This window comes from Sylvia atricapilla, chromosome 2, assembly GCF_009819655.1.
Source record: "Sylvia atricapilla isolate bSylAtr1 chromosome 2, bSylAtr1.pri, whole genome shotgun sequence".
Classification (NCBI taxonomy): Eukaryota; Metazoa; Chordata; class Aves; order Passeriformes; family Sylviidae; genus Sylvia; species Sylvia atricapilla.
The window spans coordinates 36,280,626-36,301,372 of record NC_089141.1 but is presented as its reverse complement, the minus strand read 5'-3'; the positions used below and the strand labels follow the sequence as shown (position 1 = coordinate 36,301,372).

General features: G+C 37.9%; 1 protein-coding gene across 2 annotated transcripts; it reads left to right on the top strand.

The window, feature by feature from the left end:
- Positions 1–82: 82 nt before the first annotated feature.
- On the top strand, positions 83–19,976 carry MRE11 (MRE11 homolog, double strand break repair nuclease). Of its 2 annotated transcripts, XM_066341331.1 has the most exons (19): positions 83–284; positions 762–894; positions 3,294–3,454; positions 4,064–4,151; positions 5,061–5,202; positions 6,637–6,751; positions 7,718–7,903; positions 8,370–8,541; positions 9,252–9,332; positions 9,867–9,993; positions 11,833–11,933; positions 13,067–13,240; positions 14,380–14,442; positions 15,436–15,643; positions 16,545–16,628; positions 17,581–17,636; positions 18,096–18,166; positions 18,545–18,623; positions 19,622–19,976. In XM_066341331.1, the coding sequence occupies exons 1-19, from the start codon at positions 265–267 to the stop codon at positions 19,664–19,666; spliced, it is 2,106 nt and encodes a 701-aa protein (XP_066197428.1). In that variant the 5' UTR covers positions 83–264; the 3' UTR covers positions 19,667–19,976. The 2 variants fall into 2 exon arrangements, with proteins under 2 accessions (XP_066197428.1, XP_066197429.1); XM_066341332.1 differs by lacking the exon at positions 83–284 and having other exon boundaries at positions 772–894; positions 3,313–3,454.
- Positions 19,977–20,747: the final 771 nt, after the last annotated feature.

Below are 20,747 nucleotides of genomic sequence, written 5' to 3'. Positions count from 1 at the left end.
CGCCGACGCGCCGGAACGGGCCGGAACGGGGCGGAACGGGGCGGAACGGGGCGGAACGGGGCCGGAACGGGGCGGTGCCGGGCCCGAGCCGCGGCGGGAGCGGACACCGAGCGGGTCGCTGATCGTGCCGTGTGCTAGCTGTGCCCCCTGCCCTGGCCCAGCGCCTGGTCTGGTCTCTTGCGTACGGTCTGCCAGGAGAGAAGCTGACTCCGTGAGCCGGCTGCGCTGTGCCAGAGCCTTCCCGTCAGGAACCTCGGCGCGAGGATGAGCGCCTTCCACTCACAGTAAGCTCCCGTTTTCTGACACATCAGTCAGCAAGTGTTTGGTATGTCTGGGACGAGGTAAGAAGAGCTGGGATCATCAGTTGTGTTTTCCCTCTGGTCCCTATGATCGCCGTGCTTGCCTTCGTGCACGTATAGATTACCAGTGCAAAGGGAGAATTAGACTGGTTAACAAGTATTTTTAAAAACAAAAAAACATACAAAGGGTTCTTTAGCTTTAAATTAGATACTTCAGAGGGGTGATTGCAGCCCTTTACTGGAGCAGAGTGACTGAGATAAACAAATCTTCCAACTGGCTGGTTTGGCGATGTGCTGTTTGCAATACAAGTAGTGAAGTATTTTGAGACTCTTACAGGACTGATACTTGGTAGAGTTTTACGGCAAATCTTCGTGTTGAATGGACAGATAAGCTTAACTTAGACTGTGTAGAAATTCCCTATGTGTATTGTTCTCTGACACGGTTTTTCCCGTCTCATTCAGCGATGGTGAAGATACCTTTAAAATACTCGTTGCTACTGATATTCATCTTGGCTATTTGGAGAAGGATCCAGTGCGTGGAAATGACACATTTGTAACTTTTAATGAAATTCTGGACCACGCTCAGAAAAATGAAGTAAGTGCTGCTTTTTTTGGAGAGGGAAGGACTGAGACTGTTGAAAATATGGTCCAATCTGCCAGAAGCTGTAAAGCTGAGTCCTGGTACAGTCTCTACTAATACCAAACCAAGTGGCTGAACTATTCGTTGCTTTCAGTTTCATTTCTGATTTAGTAAAGAGAATGCCTATTTCTTTGTCAGAGTGTTCTTAATGAATCATGACCTTGGTTGCATTGGCAGTGGTTTTGGATTGCCTGCACTGGTTTCAGTGGTATCTAGAGAGGGTTTATCACTGCAAGGAGGAAAAATGATTGAGGAGAGCGAGAGTAGTGATATACAGTCTTCTGACAAATCAGTAGAGATTTGTTAGAAGCTTTTGCAGTGTTGTGCAGTGCTGAATTGCTGAAGTAAACGGTTCTGGTGCTGAGCAGCTCCAGCACCTGCACAATTGGCAGCAGAATCCTGTCCTGGGGTGGACAGAGAGGATTCCTGAACTGGGGCAATGCCAGGGGAGCTGAGAGCCACCAGGAGCCCACAGTGGCTGATGGGACCTGGATGGGGTCAGGACCAGTGGCAGCCAAGAACTGCCTCCACACCTGTAAAAGAAGCTTCTGGGAAGTGCAGCAAGCAGAAGCACCTCCAACATGGCAAACAGGCTTGCCATGGCATGATTTTTTGTGCAGGGACAGCACTTGAGCCCTGCCAGCTCCACCAGGGAGCAGCAGTGTCTGTCTGGCAGAAAGCCATGGCCTTTCTCTGGATCCACCACAGCTGGCACAGCTGCCGAGACAGAACTCCCTATCCAGACACAGCTCTGGTTGAGGAGCGTCAGGGAGCATGTATGAGAGAGAGACTACTGGAATCACACCCTACTTTCCTTGGGGTAGGACTGGCAGGCAGACAAGACACATGATCCAGAGGATTCCCTATCCACACTCCATCTGGATGAACTCACTGAATTAAGGGACGGGGAGCAATGGCAACAAGTTCCTGTCCGGAACAGCAGGTGCATCTCCTCCATGACTGCCCCACATCCCCACGTGACCTGGCATAGCAGCTGTGAGGCTCTGCAAGTGGAACTGAACAAGGACAGTGGTTCATCTAGAGTAGAGGTGATGCTGAGGTTGTTGCCTGTGGCCAGTGTCAAAACTCCTTCCGTGAAGAAAAAAGATGGATTGTTCTAAGAGACTCCCTTCTGATGGGACCTGAAGGCCCAATATTCAGACTGGCTCCACTTCTTAGGGAAGTCTGCTGCATCCCCAGGGCCTGAGTTGGCTGACAGCAGCTGAACATGATCCAGGTGTGCCCAGGTGGCCAAGAAGGCTGATGGCCTCCTGGCCTGGATCAGCCATGGTGTGACCAGCAGGACCAGGGCAGGGACCGTCCCCCTGTACTGGGCACTGCTGAGGCCACACCTCAAATCCTTGTGGTCAGTTCTGGGCCCCTCCCTGCAAGAAAGACATTGAGGGGCTGGAGCATATCCAGAGAAGGGCAACGGAGCTGGGGAAGGGTCTGGAGCACAAGTCTGGTGAGAGGTGGCTGAAAGGAGGATGTAGCCAGGTGGGAGTTGATCTCTTCTTCCAAGCAACAAATGATTGGACTAGAGCAAATAGCCTGAAGTTGCACCAGAAAAGATTTAGACTGCATATTAGGAAAGATTTCTTCCCTGTAAAGGTTGTCAGGCACTGGAACAGGCTGCCCAAAAGAGTGATGGAGTCACCATCCCTGGAAGTGTTTAGAAGATGTATGGATGTGGCACTTAGGGACATGGTTTCACGTTGGGCTTGGCAGTGCTGGGTTAACGCCTGGGCTTGATGGTCTTAGAGCTCCAACCTAAATGATACTGATTCCATTTTTAAGGACTGGATGTTTATCAGTCAGATTCTTTGTCATTTTGATGAGGATTTTTCCTAATCCTTTCCCAAAAGTTAAATATATGCAGAAACTGCAACTAATACCTTCTCAAAATAATGTGGTGATAGCTACTGGTTTCTTTGCATGAGGTAGTGCAGCAATGAGAAAATAGTGTAGCTTTTCATTCCTGTCAAAAACGTTCAGGACCCAATTTGGAGACCCTTATTACAATAGTACACTAGTCCTTTCTTTACCACTATCAGTTGTTTTCTTCTATGGGTCTTTATAAATGGGACTTTTAGGGTTTGATTTTGTTTTAATTAATAATTTAATTACTTTTTTTTTTTTTAAATAAGGAAGTTAATTATTGTTTCTGTTACTACTAACTCCTTTTACCTAGAAGTATACTTGCTCATATTTGAGAAAGTATGTGGAACTCCCTACAAGAAATAATTTAAACAATTTGCATAGAGGTCTTTCAAAATACAAAATACAAATATAATACATTTATAATGTAATACAAAATGTTTAATTAAAATAATAAAGCTTTTTGTTACATACAGGTGGACTTTGTTTTGTTAGGTGGGGACCTTTTTCACGACAACAAACCCTCCAGAAAAACAATACACTCTTGTTTGGAGTCACTAAGAAAATACTGCATGGGTGATCGTCCTGTTCAGTTTGAAATTTTGAGTGATCAGGCAGTTAATTTTCAAAACAGCAAGTAAGTATATTAGTATAAATGATCATGTAAAGCTTAGTTTGTGTAATGGGTGAGTGTGTTGTGAATTTTATTTTGTATCCTCCATGACTGGAACCTGGAATTTTTAGGCCTGTCTGTGTGGAACAGTTTGCAGGATAAATTCACCTGTCATCTAAATCTGTAAAGGAAAGTGTATAGTATTTTGAAAAACTTCTGAATGTGGTGTGACTCTTGATATAGTTATGCAATGTATAGTTTCCATTTTGCAAGTACAGTTCAAGTAAACCAATTCACATGAGTTGCTTTGGTAAAACCAGCAGAGTTCCTTGTGTGTAAGCAATGGTTGCACAGCCTAATTGACTACTTCTACACAATTTTTTGTACGATTCTTTTCATGACTTGTTCTAAAAGAATAGGTTTATTTTGCTACCCTATTCCCCATGGAAAGTGCCATTCCCAGACCATGTGTAAGAATCTTCTTATGCTTAAGCTTAAGTTTAGGCTTATTCATAATCACATCATTCTGATTTGTACCACGTCTCTTTGTGATGAAGTTCATTTGAAGAGAATATGGAGAATCATACACAAATTTGCAGATGTAGTTTAACTTCTTTTTCTCTTTTTGTTCAGGTTTCCTTGGGTGAATTATCAGGATGAAAATCTCAACATTTCTATCCCAGTTTTTAGTATTCATGGCAATCATGATGATCCCACAGGGGTAATTATTATCACAATTGTACTGTTCACAAATATATAGAAATAGAAACTTGTATAGAAATACAGTTCTGAGAGATCACACAAGTTTTAGTCAGTTGCTCCACTCTGTGTAAATATTTTGTGTATCTTTAGGAATTCTCTTAATAAGTGACAAGTTAAGTGTAAGTGTGACATTAAAAAGCAAATGGAAAAAAGTTAAGAGATCCATATAAACTGTGTTTAATTTCTTAATTTAGGTTTTTGTCATTGAGAACAGAATCACTTTTCATGCCAAGAAGTGGCAGTCTTTCAGAAAGTTTCTAAAACATTCCATCTGTGGAGACTGGAAGCTTTTTTATTAAAGAAGGAGAATTTTGATATTTTGATATGTGCATATGTAATTGATATACATCATGCATTTGCAAGGAGGATAATCTAATAATAGTGAAATGGTAGCTTAAAAACAAGCTACTAAAAGTAGGCAGGAAAAGGATGTTTAGAAAGCATTAAAATGCATGTGTTGAATTAATAATTGTGCATTTTGTATCAAATAGCAGTATATCATAGAAATTAGTGTTTTTGCAGCAGTTGAATTTCGAACTTATTACAAGGTAGTTACCTTAACCCAATAATTTTTGTAGTAGTTTAGAGGCTGGCTGGTTTGAATGGGGTTTTTTTGTGGTTTTGTTTTTCTGAATGATTTAATGTTTAATTTCATATTGTTAAAATGAAGTATGACTTGTAAGGAAAAGAGATTTCCTTCTGTCCTCTAGAGTACTAGCAAAAGCCCTAATATATGTTATGGGGTTTTTCAGCTGCAGAAGTTACTTAAGGAAAGATATTCTCTCTTACTTTTGAAACTTTCATTTAGACATGAAACACTTAATATTCTGTTCAGAATTTTGTATTTGTTTCTTAATATTTGTTGTAGGCAGATGCACTGTGTGCATTGGATATTTTAAGCTGTGCAGGACTGCTGAATCACTTTGGGCGTTCAACTTCCGTGGAGAAAATAGATATTAGTCCCATTTTATTGCGTAAAGGCAGAACAAAAATTGCTCTGTATGGCTTGGGTAAGTATTTGTCTGCCAGACTGTGACTAGACTGTTCATGTATTACTGAAATTTAATAGGTCTAAATAAAGTTGGAACAAACATAAAAGGCTGCAGCAAACATGAAGGTCTACATGACTCTAAATTAAAGCATATCAATTCTGTGACAGTGTCAGGTTTTTCCTCCTGCTTTGTGTCGCTGGCTGACAGGGGTTTTTTTTGCTCATTTAGATAAATCTTCCTAAACTTGTTTTTTGTATGTTTTATTGGTGTTAAATGAATCCTGCTTAAGTTAACCATAGTGCCGGTGTATCAAGCCAGGGCAATCACACTCTTAAATTCACTCTGTTGTGTATTAAGCTTATTTCATCCTACTTAGGCAAAACTTAAACACCCTATGTTCCTGTGCCATTTTGATTATATTTAAAAACATAAGGTGTCTGAGCAGAGGTCTAATGTCTTATGTGTCTGTCTGAAGTGGTTCATAAGTGACATTGGCCATGGGTAATCTGTTTCTTTAAAGAAACCTAGAAGTTTCATACTTTAAAGTGATTCTATGATAAGTTTTCAGCTTCAGGTTTGTTCCTTTGTATTTTCTTCACTGAATTCCCCTCTACCCTCACTTCTTACTTAGTTGTTTTTGACTGCTTTCTGTCTAGAGAAGTTAATTATTAAGATCTTATTTTTTCATATTTCTTATTTTTTGTCCAGTCATGAGTGCTTAAACACTTAATTCCTAGCAACTTTTATAGCTCTAAATTAAATCCTAGTTTACCATCATTTTGTGTGCTTAATGAGATACTTTGAAAGCTTGCTAGATATTTGGAAGGTTAGTAGTAGGTGGAATGTTCTAATTTCAAAATCTAAAACTTTTCAATGCCAGAGTTGTTACTGGGAAATGCAACAACTTTCCAAAGTACCAGTGTTGCTGCATGAAGATGTTCATGACGTGTTTCTTTATGTTTGTGCCAGAATTATTTATATATCTTTTTGACTTTCTCTGATTCAGAGAGCATTTGTTCTTATAGAAAATATGGGCACTCCATACAGGATTTGTTGATATCTATCACAAGCCTGGCTAAGGATTTGGATTTGGTTTTTTCTCCTAGTTAAAAACTTCAAGGAAATAATCAGTGACTTCCAGGGATGGGACATGCACAACTTCCTTGGGCAAGCTATTCTGTGTCTCACTACCCTTACAATAAAAAACTTCATCATAATATCCAATCCCAACCTGAATCTGTCCTTTTTCAATTTAAAGCATTCCTCTGTCCTATCACTGCTTTCCCTTCTGAAAAGTCCCCTCCAGCTTTCTTGTAAACCCACTTTGGGTACTGGAAGGCTGCTATATTTTTGTTCTTCATGTTTTTTTTAATAGAATTGCTAGAAAAATGCTATGAAATACAGAATTATTTGCCACACAATTTTTTTTTCTTTTTTGTATGTCCACTTCAGGAGCTATTCCCGATGAGAGGTTGTATCGTATGTTTGTCAATAAGCAAGTAACCATGCTGAGACCAAAAGAAGATGAAGATAGTTGGTTTAACTTGTTTGTGCTTCATCAAAATAGGTAACAGTACTGAATTAATTACATCAAATTACTTAAACTGCCTGGAAGAGGATAGGTGAGCAAGCCAGCTGTTTTAGTTCATGCTTATTGTGAGTAGCTGGTTTCTTAAGATTTTTACAAGTGAAAACATTGTTTTACACCTCTTTTTGGAGAACTGTAAAGGAAAAGGTTTGAAATAAGTGAGTTAGGGAAGTTGGGAGATCTCTTCCCAAACTTTTATAGTCAGAGACATTAGTATGTGCATATAATTTCTGCTTGTTAGAGCTTGGAGAGCACCAAACTTCTTACTGTGTTTTCTATCCTTGTTTGAACCATAGTCTAACAAGTACCCTATGTTCCCTTGCACTGCTGTGCTTTACAGGTAGGTAACATGTTCTGTCTGCCTACAGGCTTCTCCAGCAGTGATGGTAGGAACAGGCAGAGTTCTTTTCCAAATCCTTTCTTCTGATTTTTTCCTGAAAAAAAGGGCAGTCCTCATGCTCAAATATAGCTCATATTACCCTATGTACTGATTTCTGTCCTGTAGACTGAAGGAACTCACTCCCCCATCTCCCTTGTCTTCCAGAGAGGAATTAGGGATGGCATGTCCCATATCTGTTTAATTCAGTGGGTTTTACCCCCCAATTTAAAGAAACAAAAACCAACAAAAACCAATTGCCATGAGATGCTATAAAAGCATTCATATAGAAAAAACCCAGAAGTCTTACAAGCTAAGAAAGAATAAAAGGAAGATCCAAATAAAAGGAGGGGAGCAGAAAACAGTGAGCTATGTAAAACAGGGAGCTCTGTAAGTTGCCCTTTTGTTGAACCAAACACTAGACAACTGTGAAAGGAATAAATGTGAAGAAGACCTGACACGTATGATATTATTGTTGGAGTTCCCGTATAATTTTAAATCACACTGATGTTCTTCCCGTTGTTCACTCTCCCCTTGCCCATCCATTATTCTTCTCTTCTCTTGAACAGGAGCAAACATGGAGGTACCAACTACATCCCGGAGCAGTTTTTAGATGATTTTATTAATCTTGTTGTGTGGGGTCATGAACATGAATGCAAAATAGCTCCATTCCAAAATGAGCAGCAACGTTTCTACATCTCTCAGCCAGGAAGTTCAGTGGTGACATCTCTGTCCCCTGGAGAAGCTGTGAAGAAGTGTGTGAGCTTTTCTTCTTGTTCTTGTTTATGCCTTCTCTTACATAGCTCACGTGTTCTGTTGGGAACAGAAAAATACTTGTATCCACTGTGAAAAGACTTGTAGTACTGTGTGGATTGGCTTCAAAGTGTGACATAATAAGCAAAGTAGATGGAATGAGTACCTGGTATAAACTTTTACTTTGCTTACAATTTAATCTAACATTTGAAGCAAATGGAACTTAGCTAAGAGGAGTTACATACTGATAAATTGGAATACAAGGAACTGGGTGTAGATGCTTGTATATGGAACAAGCACAGTCTAAATATAAAAAAACGGAAGTTTTGTAGGGCCAACCCTGAAGTGCAGATCTTCCTGTAGCTTTTGAAATTTTGTCCCTGAAAAGTAAACATTAATTTGAAAACAAATCTTAATGCCATAGTTCTCTAAAGTTTATCTTCTAGTAAGTTACCTTTCTCCTTCTAGACACATTGGTTTGCTGCATGTTAAAGGGAAAAAAATGAAAATGGAGAAGATTGCTCTAGAGACAGTGCGAACTTTCCATATAGAGGATATTGTTCTAGCTGATCATCCAGATCTTTTTAATCCTGACAATCCTAATGTTACTCAGGCAATACAGGCATTCTGCATGGAAAAGGTAACCTGTGATACTAACGGTTTATGGATAATTTATGGACAGGGGATGGGATCTGTGACTGGTTTTGAGACTGTAAGATGAGAAATCTTGTGTCTTGCCCCATATTACGACAGAAAATGCTTCCATAGGAAGCTAATTCCATGACATTCACTCTGCAGCCTTGGCTTCCAGATTCGTTGATTGGGATGACCTGTTAAAGTAGGCTGGAACTGCTTGTTTGGTGTCTATATAATCTTTGTACAAAAGCTTGCACCTGGGAGTTGGGCAGTGTTGGACGTGCACTTTAGAACTGGTATAAATACATTGGCCTGAACCTGATAGCTCAGCCATGCAGTCTGAAATGGCAGAAGTAACTAAGCAAGTTTATTAATTGCTTATTTCTTAGATTTATATGGGTCTTTCTGCTTTTCCCTGGAATTAGAAATTTAGCAAAGCATAGTGGCAATAAAATATGAGAGATCAGTGATGTAGATACTGCTGGACTACACTGTATCTGGAGGATAAGCCTTTCATTGCCATGTTTTTCTCAGTCATTATTAATGACTTTTGGCTGCATACTGGTACATATGTGTTTAGGAATGAGGGCACATTGTATAAGGATTTATATTGATAGCTCCCCTTGCAACTGTATGTATTTTAAGGTGTACTTGAAATGTTGAGGCATCTGTAAGAGAACAAAGTGGAACTGAATTTATAATTCTGCTTCACAGGTGGAATTGATGCTGGACACTGCAGAAAGAGAACGCTTGGGAAATCCCCGCCAGCCAGAGAAGCCGATCATAAGATTAAGAGTAAGAAATTGTTCATCTTGGATTGCTTTGTTTTTAAAGGTCACTGTGAAAAGTTTCAAAGCAAAGTCATGCTTTTTGTGTAAACACGTAATATATACATTTTTTTGCTGTGTACAGGCAAATATAAATTACCTACCAGACTTCTGTTTACCTAAGGTAAAGCATGAAATTGAACATAAATGTACTTCACTGCTGTTCTGAGTAAGGGCATCAAAAGTGGCTATCTACTGTGATGGCTTTTTAGGTCACATTATCCTGTGTGCGTTCCTAACCCAACTGGAAACTATTGTGAAGGCTAGTAAATGAAACAAATTAAGAACAAGCTATAAATATGAGCTATTATTAGCTATTCTGTTAATGCTGTTATTAGCTGTTATTAGCCATTAACTTTGCTGCATAGTAAGGCATTAATTTTAGGTTGACTTATTTCTTACTATTAACTTTTTCCTTTGAAGCATAACAAATTTGTTGTGAATTGTGTGGCTTTCCCGTTTCTGTTTGGTTCATATTTAATTTTTTCTTTTCCTCACTTAGGTTGATTATGCAGGTGGCTTTGAACCATTCAGTGTTCATCGTTTCAGCCAGAAGTACATGCACAGGGTGGCTAACCCGAAAGACATCATACACTTTTTCAGGCATCGTGAACAAAAGGAGAAAAAAGGTGATTATGAAAGAAGGAATCATTGGCTTGCCTTTGTTTTCATTCCTCTGTCTGTATTTTCTTGCTCAGCACTTGCAAAGGCTTGGTGTCTACCATCTGATGTGTTATAGGAGGAGTAAAGAGGCATTGTCTTACTTAAGTGTATATATTGCACAGTTATTTCTTTTCTACTTCTGGGTTTGTCCAAGATTCTGGTATTCAGCACAGCATCTTCTCACAGTTATTCAGAAACATTTTCGTTTTCCTTTGGCCTCCGACCTTACTGAGTTGCTTATAGTAATCCATATAACCCCATACCAGACTGAGTTACTCTATGGTTCTGTGATAATTACCATGAAAGGCATGAAGTGGCTCACTCTTGAGACTTTTTAGGATAAGACAATTGGGATTGAACACTCAGAAGGAAAAGAGATGGATATAGCGCTTTTTCCCTTTATATTTTAGTTTTATTTTATAGTAATTTTAATTTGTTCATACCTAAAATAGTAATGAAGGATATGGGCTTAAGAGATATTCATATATTTTTTAAAAAAGGTCCAAATATAGGATAGCATTTTGCACTAATTAATCATGTGTGTGAGATGCTCTTGGCTTGTCTCTTCCAGGTATATTTCTATTCAAATATTTGGGCAAGACTAATAATACCTGTTACTATTGCAGCATTTCTCACTGTTGCCTAGAATTTTTAATAAATGGTTAATAGATGTTGTCCAAACACTGGATTTGTAATAGTTGCTAATGAAGATTCAGCTTGTACAGGAACACAGCTAATGAAGATTTGGCTTGTACAGGAACATAATGTGCTAAATAACTCTTTCTGGCTTGCATTAGTGCATTGTAAGTTCATTGTCCAGTTCCAGTGACAGTTTTAATGAATGCCATCTAATGTATACTAATGAATGTATACTAATGAATACTGAATACTGTGAAGTTCAAACATCGTTTCATGAATAAAAACTGCTTTTAGTGGTACGTTCTTAAAATTATACTGTATTGATCCTGGTTTACTTTGCTTTGGTTTCCTTTTTTATTGTTGTGTAATCTCAACATTTTCAGAGTACACAGTAGCTACCACATCTGCCAACATGTTTCACTAATTTACTTTTCCTATTTAATGAGCATGTCAGCTTCGGGAAGGGAATATAAAAGCATTGCTATGGCTTTTGCATTGCTTTATTAGACAGCCTCTAATACAATGGAAATGGCTAATGAAGCACTCAAAGTTTTCATTAAATGTGGACATTGTGGTTCAATACAGGTGATGTTAAGACTTCAGGAATTCAGTCTATAGTCTAAAGCAGTCTATAGTCACTTTATGTTATTTGTGTGGTATGTGCTAACCTAGGATCTTTATCCATCCCTCTCATCCTTCTGCCATCCCTAACTTCCTGCCTGAGAAGGGAGGATGAGCTATGAGCATTTTCTATTGAAAATCAGTCAGCGAGCTGTGGAGGAAAATCTCTTTACTAGTAAATGGATTACTTAAAAAAACTTTTGTACTTTGATGGCTCCTATGATTTTCTTCCATTTGTGATCTAGAGTTCAGTTATAACTTTCAGAACACAATGTTCAGTACATAATTCTAGAATGTGTTAGTTAGAACTCTTTTTATCTGCTAGAGGTGGAGTTGTCTGCACAATTATTACATTTATCCATGTTTCCAATGAATAGACTCTAAAAAGAACAAAAAGCTTTACATATGAAAGGCACCACAATTCTTAGGAGGCCTTCATTAACCTTTTTTCCTGCTACTCTCAGTGGGATAGTAAAAATTAAAAGCTGTGGGATAGTAAAAAAAAAAGTAAATGTGGATGATGCCACTGTGCTTTTCTGTTCTAGGCATTGATATTAATTTTGGAAAAGTGGTTAGCAGACCTGCTGAAGGAATGACACTGAGGGTGGAAGATCTTGTAAAGCAGTATTTCCAGACAGCAGAGAAGGTTTTTTTCTACCTTTTATAATTTCCTTTTTCAATGTCATATTATTTTTCTTTTCTTTTTTTTTTTCTTTCTTAATGGAAACCCTGAAAAGACTGACATTCACCAAGAAGTGAATTTATTTCCCATAAAACTGGCTGAGAATTACCACATGAAGTGTGTGTCTTAGATGAGCAAGTAACTGTTGTGTGTAGACTGTGTAGGTGTGTGAACACACACTGGTTTGAGAGCGTGACAGCTCTTCATGTGAACTTGCAGTGTGTGCCCTGTACAGAGTGATGTGTCGTTTACTCAAGTACAGGAGGAAAGTGAGGCAGCATGGGAATGAAGAGCTACCTTAATTTGTTCTAGGGCCAGTGTGAGACTGTAGCATTTACTATTACCAGCTGACTCAGAGTCACTTGTTACTTTGCAGTATGTTCATGTCCTCAGATGTAGTGCACTTTCACATTTTATTTAAAGCAGAGCAGGGAGAAGGAAGAGAGATCCCTGACAATTTGCTTTCTTCCCACTCTGCTGTTAAATCTAGTATATATCTCTTTCCCAACACTAGTGCAGTAACATCTAAGAGATGAAAAATAATTAGTGAGCCAGGTGCACAAATGCTTGATGTAGGGGATCAAGCATAACTTGCAGAAGCTATTTCAGTTGTAGAAAGTCTTTAGGGCAAGAATTCTTGAGGTCAAGATTATTCAAATTACATCATTCTGCCTAACCTTAGACACATGCTAGGTGTCAGTATTAGGACAGCATAAATCATGTTCCTTTGTTATACTTACTTTATTTAAACATTTTATTTTATAACAGCTACAAAGTTTATTGTCTGGGCAGTATTATTTCCTGAAAGGATGTATTTTAGATATTACTCGCATTGCAGTTTCTTTACTGTTCATGAAGCCTTTTGCTTTGAGTAGTTTGAAAAATAGTCTGTGAAGTTGTTGTGACATGCTAGTAGCAAGAGAGTTGTAACTGGTTTATGACAAATAACATTTGCTTATTGCTGTGCTTTTCTCTGGTTTGCACATTACTGTTTGTGCAACCAACTTAATGTAATATTTATCTGAGACAGCTGGAATATTGCTTTCTTTCTCTAATGGCAGATGCCTCTTAACAAATTATTTTTCCCAATTCTAAAGAAAGTACAGCTTTCACTTCTAACTGAAAGAGCTATGGGAGAAGCAGTGCAAGAGTTTGTGGACAAAGAGGAAAAAGATGCCATAGAAGAGCTGGTGAAATTTCAACTAAAAAAAACTCAGGGGTTTCTCAAGGAGCGTCGCACTGATGCAGAGGAAGAAAAAATAGATGAGGAGGTAATGTTCTGTTAATGTTGATTCCCCAAGAGAGGTGAAGGCAGTGGAGAAAATCAGTGCTCAAACGTGATTTAATAGATTTGCTTGTGTTTGGAGCATCTGTAACACTTGCCTCTAGTCGTTTTCTGCAATTAATAAATAAATAATGAATTTATTATGAAGTTTCAAATATTTCTAACATGATTTCAAAACTTATACTGAAAATGGGATTTCGGTTGCACACACTTTCATAGAAAAAATCTGTAATAGATGTAGAACTACATATTTACCACTGTTGTGAGAAAAATGGTAGGTATAATCTCATCATAGATTTTTCATATTGGCTTAGGAAAGAATACAAGAACAGAAAAAGCATAAAGGAAATTTATCCTTCAGGTGCTCTATCTGCTTCTAACTGCCTGCAGCTCAGGGTATCCCAGAGACAGGCCTGGTTTATGTGTACTGAGCAACCCTTGAAAGGCATTTTTGTCAACTTGTTGAGCTTCCACATGGGCCCATGCTTTCAGCTGTAATATTCAACATTGTGGAAGAAGTTGTTCTGCAGCTTATCTGTGCACTCACTGTTTAAAGAATAATTTGGTGAGGAAGGAAGGCTGCATCTACCTGTCTTCTTACTGATTGCTTTAATTAATGAGAGGTTGAAAGAGACCATGAACAATTAGTGCCTGCAGGCTTTCTGTGACACTTTAGGGTGTTTTTTTGTTGTTTGTCTAGAACTATTATCTTCTTTCTGTCATGCCTTGTATCTTTTCCCATATTTGTCGAGTTCCCTTAGTTGTAGGTGTACTGCAACATTGTCTCTTCTCATATTAGTTATTTTTCTGTCTTGTTTCTTCATCTCTACCTCTTTTTCCAGTTATTCATGTTTCTCTCTTTCTCTTAAACACAGTGTCTCCATCATGTCCTAAGCTTGCTTCCTCCCCAGGAATGTAGCTCCAGTTATTAAAAGAATGTGAGAATCTTAAACCATAGGACAGCATGAAAGGACCCTAAACAAACTCTTCAGTTATTCTTGGACTCTTCACTTCTCACATGAGCTTGACTTAATGATTCAGTGATTAAAGCTTCACACTTACTGTATTTTGATTTTTGTGTGACGGGAACTGTTATTTTGACAGGAACTGTTTTTTTTTATTCAGGTGCGAAAATTCAGAGAAAGTAGAAAAAAGAATACCGAAGAAGAAGATGAGGAATTCCGTGAGGTAATTACTCTGAATTTTAAACACAGGCTGAAAATTGGAGTCCTGAGTTCTGCATATAAATGCAGTCATTTAGCAATGCTTCAGTAATACTTCAGCATTGTGCTTGCCAAAAGGTGTTTGTTGGCCTTTAAAGCTTAGTAAGTCTGTTTTAAATCTTTGTTAGGATAATGTGTGCCTAAGCTACTGCTCAGTTTGGCTTTTGAGGTCTCTTTTCTTGTACAAATTTGTGAACCTGAATGTTCATTATTTCTTGCTTTTAACTGAGGTTAGACCAGGCAGGTGACTTTCAAAGGTCCTTCAGCCTCAGTTCTTCATGATCTCATCACCATGTGGGTGGACTATATTGGGTGGTATTACTGGAACAAATGGGGAGTATTGGTAACCCCTTAGGTACTGTGTCCTTATCAGCAATCTTGAATCTTAGATCTCCCACATATTTATACTTTGATTGCATATGTATTTGCAAAGAAAATTGCCAGCTACTGATAGCATGGGTGCTCCCTTGTCTTAGCAAGTTATGTGGGACTGGAATGAAATTTTGAGCTGAAGGGCACCTGGGGTGAGATTCAGTTCTCCTAATCTGGGATATCATCACCTGAGCTAGTTGTCTTAATCACCCACTGTCATCAATGAAGTTCAAGTCGGCAGAGCCCATAGAGTGCTTCCTCTGAGCAGACACATGTAGCTGACACAGGATGACCTGAGCTATTCACCAAACTTCACTGACAATGTGTCACAGTACCGAGCTCCATTCTGTTATCAGATCTTACCTAACTACTTTATATGTACACATCTAATTAAATAAACTAAGTATTTTCACAGATGTCCTCACCTTCCATAACACTGGATTTATTCTTCAAAGCCTCACTTGTTTAGAATTTCTTTTTCTTAATTTATAGTTATATTATGTATTTATTATACGTAACTAGGATTTAACAATGGTGTGTTTCATGATTTAAGATTCTTTTCCCTGTAATTACTGTTCCATTTCAGGCAATGATCAGGGCCAGAGCCAACCGGTCTGAGGATGATGTCCTGGTTGCAGCCACCAATGATGAAGATGCCATGGATGTGGAGGAGATAGGCACTAGTGATGGCCTTTCTTCAACACTGAGCCGAGGACGGGGTCGGGCAAGAGGCAGGGCAAGAGGTGCAAGAGGACAGAATTCAACAGCAAGAGGTTCATCTCGAAGAGGAAGAGGTAAGAAAAACTTGGCAGTCTTTGTACTGCAGTTCCTGACTTTTTTTCCTTTAAAAGGTGACTTCCATTTGATGCCTCCATCTAGTTGAAATTTGCTGCTGAAGAACTCCTACTGGAAAAAAAGCTCGTCTCAAATACTTGTGGTGTCCTATTACATACAATTGACTGCCTTACAAGGCTGAAATTCTGACTTTTTGCTGTGATTAAAAGGAGATTATTGTGCTTCCCAACCGTGGAAGCATAGTATACTCCTAAAATATGCATTAGTGGGGAGGTCTGGACAATGAAGTGTGTGGATAGACCTTTGTCACTGCTGAAGGTAATGCATTTGATCATTGGAAAATGGAGATATAGATTGCCTCTCTCCTGATGTAGTTTACAAGAGACTTTAATGATTCTAGTGACTGAAAAAATGGGGAGTGTTTCTTAAGCAAAAAGCATTAAATAGCTCCTGGACTGAGTGTAATTTTACACTTTACAGTGGTAGTGGTACTTCCATTATATACATACATATATATATATATAAAATTAACTCCTTTGAGTTGTCTCAGTAATATGCCCAAATGTCTGAGAGCATGTTGAGTTGAAACAAAGGCTGTCATATTGCATTTTATTTGGTTAGTGCTTTTAAACAAGTTCTGTGACTCTGTGCCCCAACACTGTTGTGATCCCATCAGAGTAGAGCCCTGTTTGTTAAGAGGTTGTCTGTGGACCTTTGAATACTTGACCCAGATCAGTTCATCTGCATGTAAGGAGGGCTTTAATTCAGGGAGAAAGTGAGGAGTGAAGAGGATTGTAGATTTTTTCCAAGTGACTTCCCACTCAGTAATGATAGACTAAAGAGGAGAAAAAAAACCCCAAACTGCTGAACGGATTTGCATTTTGTTTGTTATCTCTACAGGAGCCACTAGGCAAGAGTCAGCTTCTGGCAGCAGATCCTACAAGCCTGTATCTGTGCCTGGCAAGAACATGTCTACAATAGATGGTAGGCCTGTGATCTCTCTGTTACTCTCATCTGCTCTGCTGATGAAGTGCTTTAATTGCCTTTTATTCTATTAGTCCATTTCAGCTTTTACTAATGAAATAGAATAACTAACAGTGATGAGAGAAAGAAAAAAGAAAAGGAAAAACATAGTGATATTCTTCTGTCATGGGGTAAAATGAAATGTGTTAGGAACTTCTGACTAGAACTGCAAACAGGAAACACACTACATAATGCAGTTTCTTAAGGAATAAGCATAGAAAGAATGTGACTTAACATTTTAGGTAGAATATTCCTCAGGGGATAAAAAGTTAAATTTGACTGATGCTTACAAGCTTTAATGCAAATCCATTTAGTGTTATGTTTTAGCAAGTTTTGAAGATGCCAGTTTTTACTAGGGAAGAAAATCTTGTCTTTAAGATGCCTACATATGTGAGAGTAGCTCTTCCTTGCTGTAGAGGGAAGGCACTGAGGAAACAGCATAGATAATCTGAAAATTAAAGAAAAAAATACCACTCACTCATCTACACATAAACCCCCCACAAAATACCCCAAGGTAGACTGAATTTTAAATTAATGAGCAAATTACCTTAATTTTAAATTGGACAGCAAATGACCTGAAATATTGCAGAGAAATTATTTTAGCAGATGCATTTATATTTAACCTGTTAGATGTACAGAATTTCAGTTATAGTTTCAATATTTTTCATGTCCTCTTAACCAACGTTACTGATGTTTTTTCAGCCAGACTGGGAAGCAGCTGCAGCTGCACAGAGGGCTATATCCTTGGGTTGACAGACTGAATTTGTGTTTTGGGTTGGCTTGCTTGTTTATTTCACAGGATATTTTGCAGTGGAAATGCATTTTAGGCAGATCTTAAATAAAAAGAACTATATAATGTTGTTTACATTTAATTGTGTGAGCCTTTAACAGTATTACATATGTTTTATTCCAGCCTTTATGTCTTCGAAAACAGATCACTCTTTAAGTTCGTTCCAGTCTTACTCTGAGGTAAACACCTTGTTATATGAGTGAAGCTGTGCTGTCTTTTATTGTTGATTTGAAAAATAAATACACAGTCAAAACATTAGCCTAAATCAGCAGATATTTCCAAACTATCAGTTCCCGCATTAAGTTTCTACTTATTAATCTAGACCTTTTGTATCCTTTTTTGTTATGGTGTTTGTCTGAGAAAAGCCATGTTTTATTTGTGACCATAGCCCAAGATAGGAGGTTTATATACATGTGTGTTTTTCTGATGGGTTCTGCAGGGTCAAAGATGTGAAGAATAAACTTGTGCTGTATTTGCAAATTTGTGCAAATCAAGAGCCCTCTCAAGTATATATTATTCTTACTAAATAGGAGTACAGCTGGAAAAAACCCCAGAGGTTCTGTGCTATAGTACTGACACATTATGCACTCTTTCTATAAGGATAAAGTCTGTGGAAAAGCTTTATACATTTTTTTCAGGATATTTTAGATTCTGATTCTGATGCAGAAGATACTTCTTTTGTTCCTCCTTCTTCCAAAGTAAATCAAAGGTCAGTATGTTTGCTTAATGAATGCAATATGTGCTTTATTTCTGACTGGCAATAAGCAGACTCCAAGGATCTGATTGACTGCCAGATTTTTAGAAAAGTCATAACAGTGCTAAAAGAATTTATATAAATTTTTACTTGTTAATATGGGTTATCTTTCTGTAACAAAAAAAATTAGATTACTGATTGAGGTAAACTTGATCAGAGCTTTAGTATTAATATATTGTTTTAAGAATCTGTATTGTTCTACTTACTGTTATGTCTAATTATTTTTACTTTGTGTATTGGTGGTCCAACTCTTAAGTTAAAGGGCAAGTTATTGGAATGTCTGGTGACTGAGAACATGCTGATGCCATTTTTTTTCTCTTTGTATGTTTCAAGGTTGCCAAGAGTATCTTCAGTTAGTAAAAGAGGCTCACAAAGCCAAGCATCTAGAGGAGTTGATTTTGAGTCAGATGAGGTATGGTATATAGTTTTAAATACTACTATTTTTTAGTTTTATTTCATGTAAGTTTCTATAGCTCACTGTTTTACAGCTGTTTGAGTAAAGCATTTCAGAGTGAAATTGAATTCATTATTTTTTTTCCCTAACAGGGCTAGATTATTGCAACTAACTTTGACTAGATTGCGTGCATAATTATCAAAAATAAGGCTGGAAGGGACCTCAGGAAACTATCCAATTCTTTTTCCCTTCAGTTCTTAATCAGTGAATTGTCATTACTGAAATGTGGACCTGGAATTGCCTGGGAGAGAAAGTAATTATAATCTCTTCTAGTGCTTAGCTAAATCCTTTCATTTAGTTATATATTTTATTCTTGTAAAAAGGAAGAAATTTTTTTTCATTTTGAAATGGCTCTTTTCATTTTATTGTTGCAAATTATCTAAGTACACTTTTTAAAAAATTTAAAACACTGTCTTCAGGTCTAATATGTATGTTCTTGCAGTATATCTTTGCAGTTTGTTTTCTATGGTGCATGGTCAGAATCCTTAACAGTGACATATGATGGCCACGTCAGAGAACATACTACATTCTTGTCCCTTCTCCCCACTGTGCTATCTCTTCTTGTACCTGAAATTAAAACACACGTTTGCTTGATTATGCAAAAAAGAAACAGAATTTTTGATTCATACAAATATCAGTAAATTATTATGTGCAATATGTACATAGACAAAATTTTATTGAGGTATGTGCTGTTCATTTACAACTGAAGTAGAGATTGTTCCTTGTTTCAAAGTAGCTGTTCTGGTCATACTGACATAAACTATTCTCTGCATATATGTGACATGGCCTTTTAAATCAATAAATTACTTCTTTCATATCAAAAGCAACAAAAGCAGTCTGTCAGGAAACATGGAATCATATGGCCAGGCTTTCTAGTTTAATCTAAAGGTGACTGCTTTTTTCTGACTTGGAATGCTTGCTAGTTTCAGGAATATGCATCTCTTTGCTAATTTCAGGATGATCCATTCATGAGCCCTGCAACGTCAAGAAGAACTAAGTGATTTCTGGCTCACTATGCAAGAGAGACTGGAAGTTTGTGAAGAAAATGGAAAGCAGTTCACAAGACTTTCTCTATGTGATATTTCTCTGTAAATGGTGGCTTACCTTCCATTTTCACTTCTGTTGGTTTGGGTTTGTTTCTTTGCAGCAGCACCAAAGTTGGTATAATGTCTGTTACGTTGCTTGATGCACTAGGCTAGAGTGTCTCATATTCTAAAGTACTGCCTGGAAGTGCAAGTTCTTTCTAAAACTCTGAAACTGTTTTATTTTTGGGATGATAATAAAAATGACAGTTACATCTTTTCTATAAAACTCCATCTCTTTGGTTTGAATGTTGCAGAGAAGTAAATTTATAGTAGTCTGCAGGTATGAATATGGACACAGTCTCAGCACAGTGGAACTTGTACTTGCAATTTGCTGTGCATACAGTTGAAAACTCTGAATTCAGAGTTGTAGTTGTACACTTGAATGCAGTTTTCAGTACTGAAGCTGTGAAATGTCTTAATGATTTCAACTCTACCAAGAGAACTTAAACCCAGTACTGCACTGTTATTAAACATCATAGTATGTGGGAATGAATTCAGCTCTGTAATTCAAGAAGTATGAAAGAGGACTCTGTATTCTGATGTTACATCTTGGGAAAAAATTTTAGCTGAGTGTATATGAATAACAGGAACCATATCAAAGGCTCTTTTCTCTCTTTTCACTTTTTTTTTTCAGTCAGCTGTCAAAATCACAATGGCTTTGTGTTTTATCTATGGAAGATAAACATAGCAGCCTTCACTTCAGGGAAAAATGTATAACTGGTGTGGAGAAAGACTATACTGGGGAGAGATGCTTGTCCTAAACATTTATGTGATTGGTTATACGAGGGCATAGCATGCTCCAAAAATCGACATGATTTCTCAGGGGTCACACTGGATAGTTCTTGAAAAATCACTTCTCACTCATGTAACTTCAATTCCCCTGCCCCAGAGAAGCTCAAAAATTCATTAAAGCCATGGTAATGAAAGATTGTTCCCAGAAGCAGGAAGAAAAGCACACTGTGCTGTGTATTTAAAAAGAAAAAAGGCATATTCATGT

What these genes read in the sequence shown, in the direction of transcription:
- MRE11 (XM_066341331.1), top strand. Translation starts at nt 265, where the DNA reads ATGAGCGCCTTCCACTCACA. An exon ending in AGGCATTCTGCATGGAAAAG is followed by an intron (nt 8,542 to 9,251) that starts GTAACCTGTGAT and finishes TCTGCTTCACAG; the next exon opens with GTGGAATTGATGCTGGACAC. An exon ending in TTCATCTCGAAGAGGAAGAG is followed by an intron (nt 15,644 to 16,544) that starts GTAAGAAAAACT and finishes TTATCTCTACAG; the next exon opens with GAGCCACTAGGCAAGAGTCA.